This window comes from Felis catus, chromosome A1 (assembly GCF_018350175.1).
Source record: "Felis catus isolate Fca126 chromosome A1, F.catus_Fca126_mat1.0, whole genome shotgun sequence".
In the NCBI taxonomy this organism is placed as follows: domain Eukaryota; kingdom Metazoa; phylum Chordata; class Mammalia; order Carnivora; family Felidae; genus Felis; species Felis catus.
Window position 1 is genome coordinate 190,861,902 of NC_058368.1, and position 16,604 is coordinate 190,878,505.

General features: G+C 39.7%; 1 protein-coding gene across 7 annotated transcripts in view; it reads right to left on the reverse strand.

Annotated features, from left to right (window-relative positions):
* Positions 1 to 16,604, reverse strand: part of SGCD (sarcoglycan delta) — a 946,774-nt gene that overhangs the window by 213,137 nt on the left and 717,033 nt on the right. For all 7 annotated transcript variants that reach the window (XM_019839908.3, XM_045036411.1, XM_045036400.1 and 4 more), the window contains one exon: positions 1,690 to 1,791. In XM_019839908.3, coding sequence (XP_019695467.1) covers positions 1,690 to 1,791 — 102 coding nt within the window. The remainder of the gene's footprint in view (positions 1 to 1,689; positions 1,792 to 16,604) is intronic.

Here is a 16,604-nt window from a genome sequence, read left to right on the forward strand (position 1 = left end):
AACAATATAGTCAATGATATTATAATAATGTTGCACAGTATCAGATGGTAGATACACTTGTTCTGAACATAGAGTAATATATAAGCTTGTTGAATCACTTTTTTTAACCTGAAACTAATAGAACATTGTGCCAACAATACTCAAAACAAGGTTAATAGAGGTAAGACTAATCTAAAGTACAACTAGTAACTCAAAAGATGATTTAACCAACTTGCCAGGCTGGGAGAAATAAATGCAGATCGAAGCAATGCTTCTAAGAGTGATTTCTTAAATGCTGGAAATTGACTATTTCCATTCAGTTCAACATGGAATCATCACTCAGCCCTCCTTATTATAATCTTATCTCATGATTCCTTCTAGGATGTAATTTCTTCAAAGATGAGAGATACTATAAATATAGTGCTCTTTGTACTTTAGTGCTAACTCAGTGTGCTACGAGTTCCAGTTAAATTTTATAATCACTGATTGGATTGCTGAAGTGATTTTCTCTTTCTGATAATTTTAACATCACGACTCCCTTCGTTTTACTAGGCACACAAGGAAGTAAACTTATTGGCAATTCAGTAGTTGCATCCAGTTTAACAGAATTCAGTAGTTTAGACAGCATTCAGATAAAAGTACCCACTGCATAAAGTTGCTGAATTTCATTAATTATGCCCATTGATGCACGCCATGCAAATAACACTTCGGGGAGCTTTCACATTACTCTTTGTTTGCAGGTGGGCATGAACCAATCCCAGAAGAGCAAATGCATTAACAATCCTTTTCAGACAGCAAATTCCACCACCCCACCAAAAAGACAAACACAGAAACAAAGCCAAAGAAACAACCGAGAAGAAAAAAACACTCAAAAGCAAAAATTAATTCTGATCGTATTGCTTAATAAAAGCAAACCAGAAATCACTTCTATCATGACAAAAATAACAGATGAGAGAAAAAGCTTAAGTAGGAGACTCTGGTTAATAGAAACATTTTGGAATTCGATTTCCTGCACTGGAGTCCCTGGTCTCCTACTTCGTAAGTGTGTGGCTTTGAACACAGTACCTCACTCAGGCTCAATTCTTTAATCTGTAAAATTGAGGTGACAATAATTGCCAACCCTATGGACAAATCTGTGGATTAAATTAGGTAATGGTAATGCCTGCAAAGCAGCAAAGTACATGGAACAGAGAGCATTAATACCAGATTAATACCAGACCAGAGTAATTAGTACCATTTCAGAGCATGGTTGCTGATTACTGAATTGATTCTAACCAACCTTGGCTACCTTGTCCAAATTCTTAATGAAAAACAAAATTCTAGTTCTTTAGTTCTGTGTTTCTAAAGATAGTATCTAAAGCACTTGGCAATTAAAAAATGATAGCAATACTTTTGGGATTTGTATAGTACCTAGAGCATATCCACATTTATTTTCTTGGCTTATTTGCAGAGAATCTAGAAAAGTTCATTAACAGAGGTTATTACCCTCTTTTTGGCAGGAATAGAGAAAGGCTCAGAGAGGTCATCATCATCGTTTACGGTACCACAGCAAGTGCTTATGCTTGAGACTTCAGATATGAGCATATCTCACTACCTATATTACCATTCCTTCCCATAATCCTCTATACTCTGCTGATGGCTGATGATAAATTTCCCCAGATCTAGAGTCAAGAAAAACAACCATTCCTTTTTCCTGCAGCAGAAACTTACTGGTCGGGACTGGATTTCTTTGGCGTAGAGAGGTTGCAAGAATTCGGAGTCTCCTTCTAGTTTTAGACCTTTGTCTGTGATTCTCAGGTTCCCCATTCCATCCTGAAATAGAAGCACATAGATAACATAGAAAATGCAATTAGCCAATATTTCGAAAAAACCTCAGGCTTTCAAAAACGGAAACAAAGGGGTGCCTGGGTGGCGCAGTCGGTTAAGCGTCCGACTTCAGCCAGGTCACGATCTCGTGGTCCGTGAGTTCGAGCCCCGCATCAGGCTCTGGGCTGATGGCTCAGAGCCTGGAGCCTGTTTCGGATTCTGTGTCTCCCTCTCTCTCTGCCCCTCCCCCGTTCATGCTCTGTCTCTCTCTGTCCCAAAAATAAAAAAAATAAAACGTTGAATAAAAAAAAATAATAAAATATTTATTAAAAAAAAACGGAAACAAAGTTATTGCCCCCCTTTTTTTGAGAGGGTGAAATGAGAGGAGGTCCAATAAAATACTAGGAAGTATTGTTCAATGCAATTATGCATATTACCCTCTTTGCTCACTTATTATGAGAAAATTCTATTCCAAGCAATCTGTAATGCCCCCTAGTCATTTACTAGCACAGATGACGGAAGCCCTTTTGCTAGGAAGTGCAGAAAGAAGGGAGCCAGGAGGTGAGTGGGATAGAAGAAAAAGATAATTCCTCAGGTTAAAGAAAAAGGTCCAGTTTCCAAAACTTTATGCAGAAATTGTTAACTGGTAGCCTCATGGTCGAATCCAGTTTTTGGACACGGTATGTTTTTCTCACAAAATATTTAAGAAGTCAAATTAGTTACCAACATTTTTACCAATATTTTATTATGGAGATATTAAAATGTATACAAAAATAGAAAGTGTAAATAGCACACACCTGTGTACCTGTCATTTGTCTTCAACAATGATCCATTTATGGCTATCATTACTTTACCCACCACACTCATTTCATTTGGTTAAATATAACCATGACTACCACCATCACAACAAAAAATAAATAAACTCATTAATATCATTTAATGCTCAGTGTCAATGTTCAAATTTCATTCATTTAAATTTTCTCTCCTTACATTTGCTTATTTGGATCCAGTTCCCTGCTGTAATTAGTTGGTACATGAAATACTAGATCATCTCCTGAAAGTCTCCTAAGTCAGTCAGTTTCTCTCTCACATCCATACACATGTACATACTTTATTCGATAAAGAAAACATATCATTTTTGTGATAGCATTGCCCAGAGTTTACATTTTGTTGAGCATTCCATAATTTCACACAATGTGTTCTTCTGTCTCCTGTATTACCTATAAATTGGTAGTTAGATAAAGAGGCTTGAGAACTCAGTTTTATAGGAAGAACACATTGTAAGAAATGGAATATATTAGTATTTTATTGCTACTATCACAAATAACCATGAACTCAGTGGCTTAAAACAACACAAATTCATTATCTTACAGTTTTGTACATGTCTGATTCAGGACTCAAAGGGCAAAAATCAAGGTGCCAGCAGGCCTGTTGCACCCCTTCCTGGAGGTTTTAAGGGAGAATCCAGTTCTTGACTTTTTCTAGGCTCTTGAGGCTGCCCATACTCCTGGGCTCATGGCCTCTTTCATCTTCAAAGTTCACATTGACTGGATGACTCTGACAATGAATCTTCCACTTCCCTCTTCCACTTTTAAAGATCCTTGCAATTTCACTGAGCACACCTAGATAATTCAGGACAATCTCTTCATTTTAAAGTCATCTGATTAGCAACCATAATTCTATACATAATGTTAATTCTCTTTTGCCATGAAATGTGACATATTCAGGGGTTTTGAGATGGGGACAATGACATCTTTGAACTGGAGGATATTTTTCTAATACATGCTCTGTCAGGAGACATACAATGTCTTCCACGGTGATGTCATCAGCCACTGGTGATCTTTGCCCAGAGGATCTATTACTTCACTAGAGATTTCAAATTGGTGATAAACTAATTCTATTATTTCTTAATTTATTAGTTGGGGTATTCTATCAGGAAAAAGTGCATTTCATCAACTGTTACCCTAAATTATGGTTTACAAAAACCTGAAAGGTGCTTGATTGTTCCTCCTTTATTTATTGATCCTCAAAATATTGGTCACCTAGTATCCTCCAAAGATAACCAATGAGTGCTTTTTTCTTTTCTAAGAATCATTATGGACATTTTTTACTTGCGTCATTCCAGTGTAGTTTTTATTGCTATTGAAGTTCTAACTGTGCTACCCTTGCTCAGCAGGAACCTCTTCAAGTTGGTGTCTAGGTCATTTTAATATGACCCAGTAGTCTTTGATGGACCTTATGCTTCTGGTATGACAAAATTATCTAGAGTTATTTCACAGAACATCCTGTCCCAGGCCTGGAACCAGTCATTTCTACTAAGAACACCTGTGGCAGCTTTTTGTAGTAAGTAGTAATTAGAAACCACAAACTGAGAGCTTCGGGTGCTCATTGCTACTGGGTTGATCCTTGTTTCTGTGGACAGAGCTGGAGAATAAGTTCTGAATGTTTTTTTTTTAATAGAATAAACTACGAATTCTCATTAAACTTCAATTCAAATTTAGGACTTGAATGTTTCCATTGAATCTCATAGATCTGACAATGTTATTACCTTTCTTTCAAACCAAAAATCTGTGTTCTCAGTAACAAGAAAATGGTTACTCATTTGATTTAACCCACAATATACAGTCACTACTATTCTAACATTATGATTAAGCAGAGCAATTTAAAATTTGTCTTAAAACAACTCTACAGCACATCCTACTAGGAAGGTACGGTCAAATGACTGGATTTCAAAACCACTTGAAACAATTCCATTATGTATAGTTAGGTTATGCCACCAACCTGCTGTCTGGTAAGGTTTAATCATTTCATTCCCCACCATCTTTCAATTTTTCATGAATGTTTTAAGGTTTAATTTCGTTTTATAGTTCTGTGAACTGTTAGGTGGCACCAAAGTCAAGTCTACAAAACAAGATGTATTCAAAGAAGTCTAGCTTCTTTCCTTGTCCTTCCACCATGTTTCCTTTTTTCCAAATAAGTGTGGGTGTGTATCTGTATCGCTCAGTGTTCTCCAGGGAAACAGAACGAACACACACACACACACACACACACACACACACACACACACACTCATCACTCATTTTAAAGAGCTGGCTTTAGCAATTGTGGAGGCTGACAAGTTTCAATATCTGCAGTTAGCAAGCCAGAGACCCATTTTAATAAAACAATATACACATACATATATAAAAACACATACACACACACATACTTTTTAAAAATTTATTCCTACATTTTCCCAAACACATGTGAAAACTGAAAGATTTAAATAAAAATTCCAGGTTTTCAGCTTCCTGTGAAGCTGGAAGCCTTGGGAAACCTGAGCCTGCCTTCTCTCATAGTCACCACTGGCTGGAAGTGAGTAGCTGATCTAGGCTATGCTAGGGACTATATATTCTTCAGTTTGCCAGTTCACACCCAGCCTATTTCACTAAGTTACATTTTCTCAGATTCCTCAAGTTCCTCTTGAGTCTACCATTTCTTCTCTCTGGCACTGCCACATGGTCTGTCCGTCAATATATTCAGGACAGACACCACATTGGGGGGTATTGAATGACTATGTGGGAAATGGGCACTTTTCCCCATCCCTCCTTCATAACGGCACTTCAGCTTGTGGATGAGAACAGATTTTTCAGGTCAATATTGTCCTTTCATGGATAACATGCCATCTGTATATTTCTATTTTTGGTACTTGTGGGGACAGCTCTGCCAAAAGGGTCCCAGACTGGGCATTCAAACCCAGTGTGAGAAGCAATGGGCTGAGGGTATGTTCATATCACACTAGCAGCAGGTAGAATCCACAACCAAAGAAAAAAAAAGAAAAAGTTAACACCCACCCAATCCCCACCCCCCAAAGTATATGTCAATTATCTTGTTTTGGTTTATGTTGATGATTTTTGTTAGTTGGAGAAACAGACCTTTTCATAGAAACACATACTAAACCTGACATCTATAAACCAACTAAACTGGTTTGTTTGTGTGATGTGTATTAGATAAGAACGGCTAAACATTCTTACATAGAAAATTATATTTGGGGTAATTAGCAAGCCTATTTAGATAAAATCTATCTCCCTCCCCTCTTATTAAAGTGTATAGATCTGCCATTCTTAATATTTAGTGGTAACTTACTATGTGCTTATTACTATACTCTGTGTTTTCCATGCTTTATTTCATTTTTATGAATTTCTACTGAAAACCACCATGTTTCTTCATGAATTTAATCATAAGGAAATAAAACTATAAATGCAAAATTATTTGGCTATTTATTGAGTTGCTCATCACCTTGCCAGTTATGAGAAAAAAAATTAAAACTTAAAAACTACCCAAAAGCTTCACTATTAATGAAGAGCCTGATGCAGGGCTCAAACTCATGAACCTGGGTTGAAATGAATAGTTGGTCGCTCGACCAACTAAGCCACCCAGGCGCTGCTGCATAATCCATTATTAATGAAATAATAACTCAATAAAGAAATATATGTGCATTTTTACCATTTTTATATAACTATATATAAATATTCATACAGATACACACATACAATCATATGTGCACATAGGACAAATTCTCAAAGAAATTTCATAGGGGAAAAATTCTAGAGAGAAATATACTTAAATGTTAATAATGAAAATCTTTACATGCCTAAGATATGAGTGTTTTATTTTCCTCTTTTTGCTTGTCTGTAGTGTGTCATTTTCTATAAATAGCAATTGTAATGAGAAAACCTGTTATAAAATAGTTAAGTTCTCATTGATTTATTTACAAAATAGTACGTTGCTTTAAAAAGTAACATGTGTCAATAATCCATGTCATATACTAAGTGCTATACACATCATCTCATGCCATCTTCTTAATGATCCTATGATATAGTCTTTATTTTCCTTATTTTACAGGTGAAAAAATATACTGATCCGTAACTTGCTCATAGTTGCACAGCTAGTTAATTACAGGATCAGTAATTTGAACCCAAGTCTTTCCAGTTCAGACTATATGCTCTTATTCATTATTCTAACCTCATCTAATGTTTGCAAAAGTAATATATGTAAGTATCTGCTGGATTGCATTCTGCCATTTTGATTTTCACTTACTTGGTGAGAGTGCTCGGTGATGGTACAGAGGGCCCTCTCCAACTGCAAGAATAATGCCATCTGTTCTTATGGTCAAACACCTCTATTCTCTCTTTCTGGGGTCCAGAATTTCTTTATTATAACCCAACTATTTTCCATGCCAAGGAGCATAAGCAAAATGAATCATCTGCTATTTCTGGAAAGACTGCTGTGTACATAATTGTGTGCTGCAAACCATGGGGAGTCAGAAAAAAAGAAGGCCTCTCTTTATCCTTCCTCAGAGACAGTTTATAATACAGGTGGCACACAGCCAGAGTGAAGGAGAAGCCAGATGACCAACATCTGAGAAATGCTCATGTCATCCAACAGGCAATGGATTCCTTTGCAACAGTAATTTGACATTTACTTCAATACCTCTTTTGGTAGGAAACTTAACATAAACTTGCCAGATCTCTACCATTTCATTCAGTTATCAGTTCTTCCTATTCTTGTGAATCATCACTTCATTTTTCCAGTCTTCATCCCAATCCCTAGATCTGCCTAAAGTATTAGTGGGAAAGGTCTACAAGTAGTATACTTTTTTGTTATTGGCGCCTATATTCTAAATATAATACAAATTAGAGTGTCCAATTACATATGTTCCCACATTAGAATCTTCTTTATGGCTTTGGAACAATTAGACTGGATTGATACACATCAAAACAACTTGAGAATAGCCTTATTTAAAACATTTCACCTTTAACTGCAGACATAAGAAGCTATCAGTATTATTAAGATAGGAGCTTTAGGTCAGTTTTAAAGCAAAGTTTCCCTCCCAGTAAGATGCAAAAGAGGCATTTGGATGGAAGATTCACAGTCATTTCAAAAGTAATTAGGAGGAAACAGAGCTTTATGTCCCCCTGTTCAAATGGTAAAACTTCAATATTCTTAAAGGCAAGCATAAAAATTCTAGCAGCCAGAAAGCTGGGCTCCACAGGGCCAGATCTGTCCAGTTAGTGGTCCTAAAGTCTATAAAGCATGCTCAAAACAAAAGTGGGGGGGTCAGGATCCCACTGTCATCCCAGTTGGGGAAGGGCCTCTCCTGTCCTATATATTGCAGTACACCACTGTCTACCCACATGCCTGGCACACAGGGCTTTTCACACGTACATGAGGAAATCTCAGTATTTTCTCAAATTTAGAATGGCCTCCGTGTAAGGTCTTTTGAGGGAAAGAGGGGTTGGGGTGGGGATGGGAGCAGAGGTGGGTACAATCCAGAGACTCTCCCTTTGGGCTGGTACAAGAATGATGACATTTGTTCTTTTTTATGCGGTCGAGACTGGTTGGTTGTTTCAAATGGACAGTTTTCTACAAAATGAGTACAGAATAAATAAAGAGATTTCCGAGGGGCAGGACAATGGACTGAAATATTAATTTGTTTCTTTCTTCCCAGCTCTCACGCTGACCCTGGCCACTTTCACTGCCATTTCAAATAGGTTCCTAGGCTTTGTAATTATGAGGCTTAGAGATTTTGAGAGCAAAGGAGCATAGGCAGCCTGAAAGCAGTGGGGTTTCTTATCTTTTGTGAAAGGTAACTCTCACTGAATGGACTATGTTAGGAAGGGAGGTGAGAAAGAGAGGTTTTCCAAAGGGGGGAGTGGGTGGGTGGACAAGAGATTTGTCAAGGCCATGAATTCTAGAGGCCACTGTCTTCTAGGGTCTCCAGGAGGGGATACGACCTTAGAAGGAAGTGGCTGTGGGGTTCCAGCTTCCCCAAAGTCTCCTTTCCACAGCAATGGCAGAGGTCCCCTTCCCAGACTTAAAGGGACCACATGCTTGGGACCACGGTTCTCTCAGTCACTGCCAATGAAAGACAGTCACCGGTGTCCCCAGAGGCCTTCCCACTGGTGCTGGCAAAGCACTGCGGTGTCCTCAAATTCCTGAGATGTGAAACGCTCTGCTGCCTTTTGTGGGGGGGGGGGGAGGGCTGGGAATTAGTATTATGTTGATTTAAAGATCTTGCTATTTCTTGCTCTTCTGATTTTCCTTCTGCATTAGCATCAAACAAGTTTTTAATTCCTTCAGCATATTTCCAAGCTGGAAGTACTGTCAAGTTCTATTTTAGGAATCAAGTTGCAAGCCTATCTCCTGCTGAGCAATTTTAATGGCAGGCATTACTTGGTTTTGTTGAAGGGTGGATCGTTTTTATCTATACACAAGTTGCTTCAGAATGTAAGCTTTATGAGGGGCGGGAGTTTTGTTCACTGTAGTCTCAATTCTTTTTTTTTTATGTTTATTTATTTTTGAAAGAGAGAGAGAGAGAGAAAGTGCAAGTATGAGGGGCACAGAGAGAGGGAAACAGGGAATCCCAAGCTGGCTCCTGCTGTCAGCGCAGAGCCTGACATGGGACTCCATCTCAAGAACCATGAGATCATGACCTGAGCCAAAAATCAAGAGTCGGATACTCAACCGACTGAGCCACCCAGGTACCCCTATAGTCTCAATTCTTAAAATAATGCTTGGCTCAGCAAATATTTGTTTGATGACAGAATTTCTTCCTTCTAAAGGGTGCATTTTGAAGAGCACTGTGGCGATTACAAAATGTTAAAACCTAGGCTTATCTCTTGAGCAGAGTCCAATAGATCAGAACATGCATTCTCAACAAAGGTGATAGTGTCCCCAGTGGGTGAAATTTGGTGACTGGAGGGAGTTAAGAAAAATCTTAGTTTTTTTATGTATAAAGCACAAATCATGACTAGGTATAGAGTACATATACAGTATATGTATTAAATAGACTAGGTATAGAGTACATATACAGTATTAAAAATTCATGAGTGGGGGGACAATTAGGGAAAATATATATCTAAAAATGTTCTGGGGGAGAGGAGGCAATAAAAAAAAGATTGATAAATATTGAATCAGAGTGTCAGAGATATGGAGACTGCTCTAATTTTTCCCCCTTTAATCTATCTATAAATGGTCACTTCTGCCATTCACGTATTGAACCATCTTCTTTGGAGTTCCTCAGCCTGTAAAATGTGACAGAACAGAGCAGCACAGGTAAGGAGAAACTCCTTAATGTAATATTTAACACCGTCTTCATCTGGCACCTGCACACTTCTCCAGCCTCGTCTCCTGCCAGTCTCCCTTCTCTCTGGCACAAAATACGCTAGCAATTTCTCCCAACTCTTCCCCTTTTCAAGTCTTTGCATATGTCCTTCCTTGGGCAGTAATGCTCTTTCTAACCCTTCTGGCCCTCTCCCCAGTCCTTTGGTTCTTGTTAGATGTCTTTTCCTGGTCTGGGGTCCCTGTCTGAGGTCTCCTCATATCCTGTGCACATCTCCATTAGAGCATTTATCGCATGGCACTACAGGGATCCATTTCCATCTATGTCCTTCCTTGCCAGACTTCAATGTTCTTTGAGATGAGAAATACTGTGTCACTCGCTATTCAATCCCCATGGCCCAGCACACACTATCTAAATATGTGACTGTGAGAGCAAAAGAGAAATAGGCTAAACCAGGGATAGTTCAGAAAGCATGAATCCATACAAATATAAAACCATAATATCAAAGCTACCATTTCCATATGCATTAGACAAAGCACCCTATTGACATTATCTCCATTAATCCTTACTGGCAGTAGGCACTGTTAACCCATTGCACAGTTGAGGAAACTGTTGCTCAGACATGCTGACACACCCTAACTCGAAAACAAAAGTCCTTCATCACCATACTCCATGTGGCACTGCTAAGCTCTTAGTGGGTGCCCAGCCCTGTCCTAGAAGCCAAGTGAGGAGACATGTAGATAGAGTCTCTCCCTTCTAGGAGCTTCTAGACTAAAGAAAATACATGTGAGTGACGTACATGATGGCAAGGATATAGATGCACAGGAACTCTCACATACCACTAACAGGAACACAACATGGGGCAAAACTTTGGAAGAAGGTTTGACTGTTAAAAAGTTAAAGCTGGAATTACCATATGACCCAGAAATTCCACTCTTAGCTACTTGCCAAAGATAAGTGAAAATGTATGTTCGCACAAAGACCCGCACGCAAACGTTCACTGGAGTAAGATTCACAATAACCAAAAGCTGGAAACAACTCTAATATCTATTAAGTGATGAAGAGATATAAAAAAATATTCTCTAGCTGTGCAATGGGATACATTTCAGCAATAAAAAAGATTAAATGCTGGTATGTCCAACACGGATGGACCTCAAAAACATGCTAAGTTTTTGGCCTCAGACACAAGAGACCATGTATTGTATGACTGTGTTCATATACGATATCCAGTGAAGTAAACTGATGCAGAAAGTAGATGAGTGGTCGTCTGGGATTGGCAGTAAAGTGTTACCAGAAATAGGCTAGATGAATTTATTGGGGTCACATAAATTCTCCAAAATCAGATTGTAGTGACAGATGCATAACTGAGTAAATTTATTAAAAGTCATTGAAACATTCAGTGTAAGCTTTGAGGCACCTGGGTGGCTCAGTCAGTTAAGCATCTGACTTCAGCTCAGGTCATGATCTCATGGTTAATGGGTTCGAGCCCCACATCGGGCTCTGTGCTAAAAGCTCAGAGCCTGGAGCCTGCTTCAGATTCTGTGTCTCCCTCTCTCTCTGCTTCTCCCCTGCTCATGCTCTGTCTGTCTGTCTCTCTCTCAAAAACAAATAAACATTAAATTTTTTTTAAGTCATTGAAACATATATTTAAAAGAGGGAATCTTATAGTACGAAATTTAACAAGTTTTTTTTTTTAAGGAGTAACAGACATCTAATAATGTTCACAGAAAAGAGGAATCCGGTTTCAGAGACACAGTATTATGTGCTCTGGAATTCCCCAAATCAGCAAAGAGAACCAGTTTAGAGATGCGTGCCAGGGGAAGGACATAGGAGGTTAGAGAGAGTGCCAGTAAGAGACAACCCTATTATGTGCCTATACCTGGTATGGAGTTACTAAAGGAACAGGGTGGCAAGTGTCGGTCATCAAGGACCAAGGTGAGGGTGGGAGGAGTAGCAAGAAGGAAGACAGAGCTGAATTAGACATAGGGCGTGGGTCTGTAGTCAAGGCAATCACATTGTGAGCTAGGCTATGGTGGTAATTGGTGGTCTTCTTTTCCAGGGAGCATTAAAAATATCAGTGCTTGATGAGTAACACAACAGCAAGAGAGAGGCCCAGATGACCGCTCAGTGTCTAGGTCAGAGCTTCTGATCCTTTGTTTGAAATGCTACAGAATCTCAAATGCATCCGTATTCCTTTTCTTTTACCACTGATGTCAATTTATCTTGTAGTTTTTCTTTCTTTTCCTTACTACTGCAGTTACCACAAAGCTAAAAGTTCATAGATTGGTTAGAACAGTGTGTGTGTGTGTGTGTGTGTGTGTGTGTGTGTGTGTGTGTGAGAGAGAGAGAGAGAGAGAGAGAGAGAGAGAGAGAAAGAGAAGTATAGAGGGGCAGAGAGGAGAGAGAGGGAGAAAGAAAAGAATGAGAATGAGGAGCAGGAGGAGGAGGGAAGAAAAAAGAGGAGACAGAGACAAAGTGGGGGTATAAGACACACATAGCTGCCAAATTGCTTTGGTGCCTCAGTGGGTCAGAAATTGTGATTCCTCACTTATGTTTTATAACATTTCATAAAGTTGCTTTTAATGATTTATAGATCCAAGGCCATGATATCTGAAGCATTCTATATTTCCTGGTTGACAGTAGTAATGTATGGATGGACATTCTTTGCTGTATACTTTCCTGGGGGTGAGTTAATCAGCCAAAGAGGAGGGTTACACACACACACACACACACACACACACACACACACACACACACACACACCCCTATCTAACTATCTATCTATCCATGAGCCTAATTCTCTTTATTTTCAAATTGCTTTATACCTACTTGTCCTTCAGGGCATACCTATTAGTTTCTTTAGGAAATCTTCCCTGATTCTCTTAAATCCTTTAGAAGCAACCTTTCTTCAGTAACTGGAACACACAGACACAGACAGATAGATACACAGAGCATTTCAGTAAGGCTAAGAATACGAGTTCTGCAATCAGTATCACGGGTTAAGTGTTAGTTCTTCCACTTAACTTTCTATATCTCACTCTTCCTTGTATAAATACTTCGATAACCAAGGTAATTATATCTTCTAAACTGAGGATTAAATCAGACAATCCATGTGCATCAGTCAGAAGAGGTTAGGTTGTACCATGATAAAAACAACTAAATGCTCAGTGGCTTCAAACAACAAAGATTCATTTCTCACCCAAGTTATATGTCCATGGAAGCATAACAGCAGAGTCAGCCAGGGATATCAGAGGATAGAGCAGCCATGATTTTGAAAATTGTGCTGCTCTCTGACTTTGGGCACATGCAGGGTTATATTTCCCCACCCATGTATGGTGCTTTGGCTCTGAGATTTGTTGTAGCTTGTGAAATGTGAGCATAAGTCAATTCAGAGCAGATGCTGTAACAGCCAGGGCATGCCTGACCATGCTTTGCTCTTTCTTCTCTTTATTCATTCTCTCTCTCTCTCTCTCTCTCTCTCTCTCTCTCTCTCTCTCTCGACTGAAAGCTTCTAGCAGGCAACGGCAGTATTTTAGCTGTATTTTTATCCCCAATCACCTGTAAGAACCCTTATGCTGAGTAGATAGACAGTAAATTTTGACTGACCGGATGAAAAGTCCTCTGTCAACCATAAAGAACCATGAGTATGGCTCGCAAATGAAGTCAGGCCAGGCTGAAAAGTTAACAAGCCCAAGGTACCATCTATCCAGACCAGTACTGTGCTGGGTGGCCACCCAGGCAAACAGATCACCATGGGGATTGAGGTATACCTCTAGATATCAAAGATTATCGTGCAAGACTGTTTGCAAGGAAATGTAAGTACATCTCATGGAATCCTAAGAGTATAGCACTTGGGTGCTGGCCTTGATCCTTCTGCTAGGCCTTAATGCAAACTTGGACAAGCCTGGCCAGTCTGAGCCTATTTCGTCTTATGTCATCGTGGGTAGTTGGACAGCATAAACATTAAAGTCTCTTCCACCTAAAAAAGTCCTGTATTATGAGGCCCAGGAAATGGGATGATCTCTGGACGACAACAAATTACAACTGTCATTGGGAACTGGTGCCCACAAATCCGAGGAGCTGCAATTAGGGCGTCTTATGTGACTTGAAGTTTTTCCAAGGAAATTCTTGCAAAAACTCTCGCAAATTACTCCGGATGCACACCCAGATTTGGGGAGGATTTAGGCACGAACACCACTGCCAGCACGTTGTTCTGAAACAGAAACTTGTAAGCAACCTTTAAAAAGAGACCTCGGTGGAGAACTTATCGATCGTTTGAAGGGAAGAAAATGAGAGATGGATAATAAAGTACAAGTTGCTACATCCCCTGTCCCAGGTGAAATATGTGAGCTTATGAATCCTGAGCTATTGTTGATAAAGGAGGGGACTCATTTATCTTAAGCAGACACAGAAAGGAAAATAAGTGAAGTATGATTTGGCCTATGCCAAGTGTTCAGATTAAATTCCCGCCGTGGCAATCCTTGCTGCGCAGGGAGCGCTCCCCACCAGTAAAGCCTGATTAAGACGTTGGCCTGAGTGATATTAAAAATGCACGCTGTGAAAATCCCTCCCAAAATAGATTCTTTCACCGGGGTATACACCCCAAGGGAGCTACCTGTCCTGCCTGCTCTCTGTTTCATTAGGAAAAGTTGTCAGTTGTACACGACGGTGTCTTTTATGAGACTTCAAGTTACAGCTTCAAAGGACCCAGGGCCTTTTTGATACTTGTGAGAAAGGTTTTGAGGACAAGTTCAGAAAAAAAGAAGGCTAGTTCTTGTACCCCCAGCACTGGAGCTGTCTTACCTATTAATTTGGCCCTTCTGTTCAAGTTTTGATGTCCAAATTGGCCTTCCAAAGGATGGTATCACATGCACTCTCTGTCTTTCAGATGTGTCACCAATTTCCACAATTACTTTTAGCCTTAAACTAACAAGCAAAAGTAGTCTTCCAGAGGTGATGTCTGTTGCCGCTTCCCTGGTGTGTACCCCTAAGGCTAATATTCTTCCCACATTTCATGCATGTATTCTCAAAAGAGTATAGCAACTGAACACAGCACCCTTGGAAAACTGAAGCCTTGGAAAATCCTGTCTGCTCGGAGAATAAAGGAATGCATCTGTCTCTTATTACTGGAGCATTAGCCAGTCAGAGCCATGAAATTCTGTGAAGAAGGAGGCAGTGCAAGAGGGTAGAGGGTGAGGAGGGAGGGTGGGTGCACTTTTGACAGGGGGTTGAAGAAGTTGCCTCTGAACAGAAACCCAAATGAAGCTAGGGAGTCAGCCATGGGAAGATCCAAGGAGAGGGGGATGGGTGTGGCCCATCTGAGGAACACAAAGAAGTCCAATGTGACTGCAGTGGTGTCGCATTTACCTCTACATAAGATAGAGGACAGTACGAGATGAATTCAGACAGGTGGGAAGCGACCAGATCAACAGAACGTCTTGGAGAAGATGCTTTTCAAAAGTCTGATCTTTGTTTTATACCCATTTTATGTCAATGGGATGCATTAAGGAAGGGAATAATGGGAAGTGATTTACATTCTAATTTAGATAAATTCCAATAAAACTTTCATGAAAGTACTGAACCCAACATTGATAAATTCACTACCTCAGAATTAATTCCAAAAATAATTTTCTAATAAAGAATTTGCTGATAGCAGATTCTGTGATTTTGTTCAAATTAAATAATGTTTTGGAACACACTCTCCCCTTCCTTTGTCTGTGACCAAATTCAGAATGCACAATGAACGTGACAATGTGTTTGGGAATCATAAAGACCTGTTTTGGGGTTCAGATCCCACCACTTACTAGTCATCAGATGTTCCTTGAGACTTTAATGTCCGTAAAACAGGGACCATTTTTGAGGAGTGTGTGTGTGTGTGTGTGTGTGTGTGTGTGCACGCGCGCGCGCATTTGATCTTCTCAGCACCATGCCTGGTGCACTGTAAATACTCAGCAGAGCCCTACACTGAACCCTCCACTAGTCCAGCCCGTGGTTCCTACCTCCACCTCCTCCTTCCTTCCTTTTCTGACTACCTTCTCTTATCCACACCAGTCAGTCACACTCTGCTACACACAGTTTAACACATAGTTGATTTGATATGCTCTGGGAGGCCTGTGTAAGAGGAAGCAGAAAGAGGGCCAATGATGGAGTTGCTGATGTCAAGCAGATGGAGCACGCAGGAGGTAAGGGGCAGGATGAAGAAGCAAAAAAAGTTTGCCACTGAAGTTGTCTTAGAGTTTGTAGCAGAAAGTGAAGGGATTGGCATTCACCCAGTGTCTTACAGCTAGCAATGTGCGAGGAAAGAAAAGGAGCAGGGGTGTTCTAGGGTTTGCCAGAATTGAGACTGCCTCCCAGTATGGACAAGAGAGTACCTGAATGATTTTAACTATAAGTAATCAAGTCATCAAATAATAAGAGACTGAAATCGGTTAAAGGGTTTCCATTTACCTCTTATTCCCTTTTAATTACCATGCTAGATATTACCCTCATGCCTCCATCTACTTCTTAGAAGGGAATCTTTAAACTCTGAACACCTTCAGAGACCAAGAACTAGGGTAATTCTCTGGGCAAGAAGGGAAGGTGGCAGAGGAGATTAAAAATCCATAGCAAACTGAATCACAACTATTCTTTAAATCTTATTTAGGATAGTAGTTGTGACAGTTCATTTTATATGTCAATTTGACTGGGCTGTGGGGTGACCAGATAGTTAGTCAAA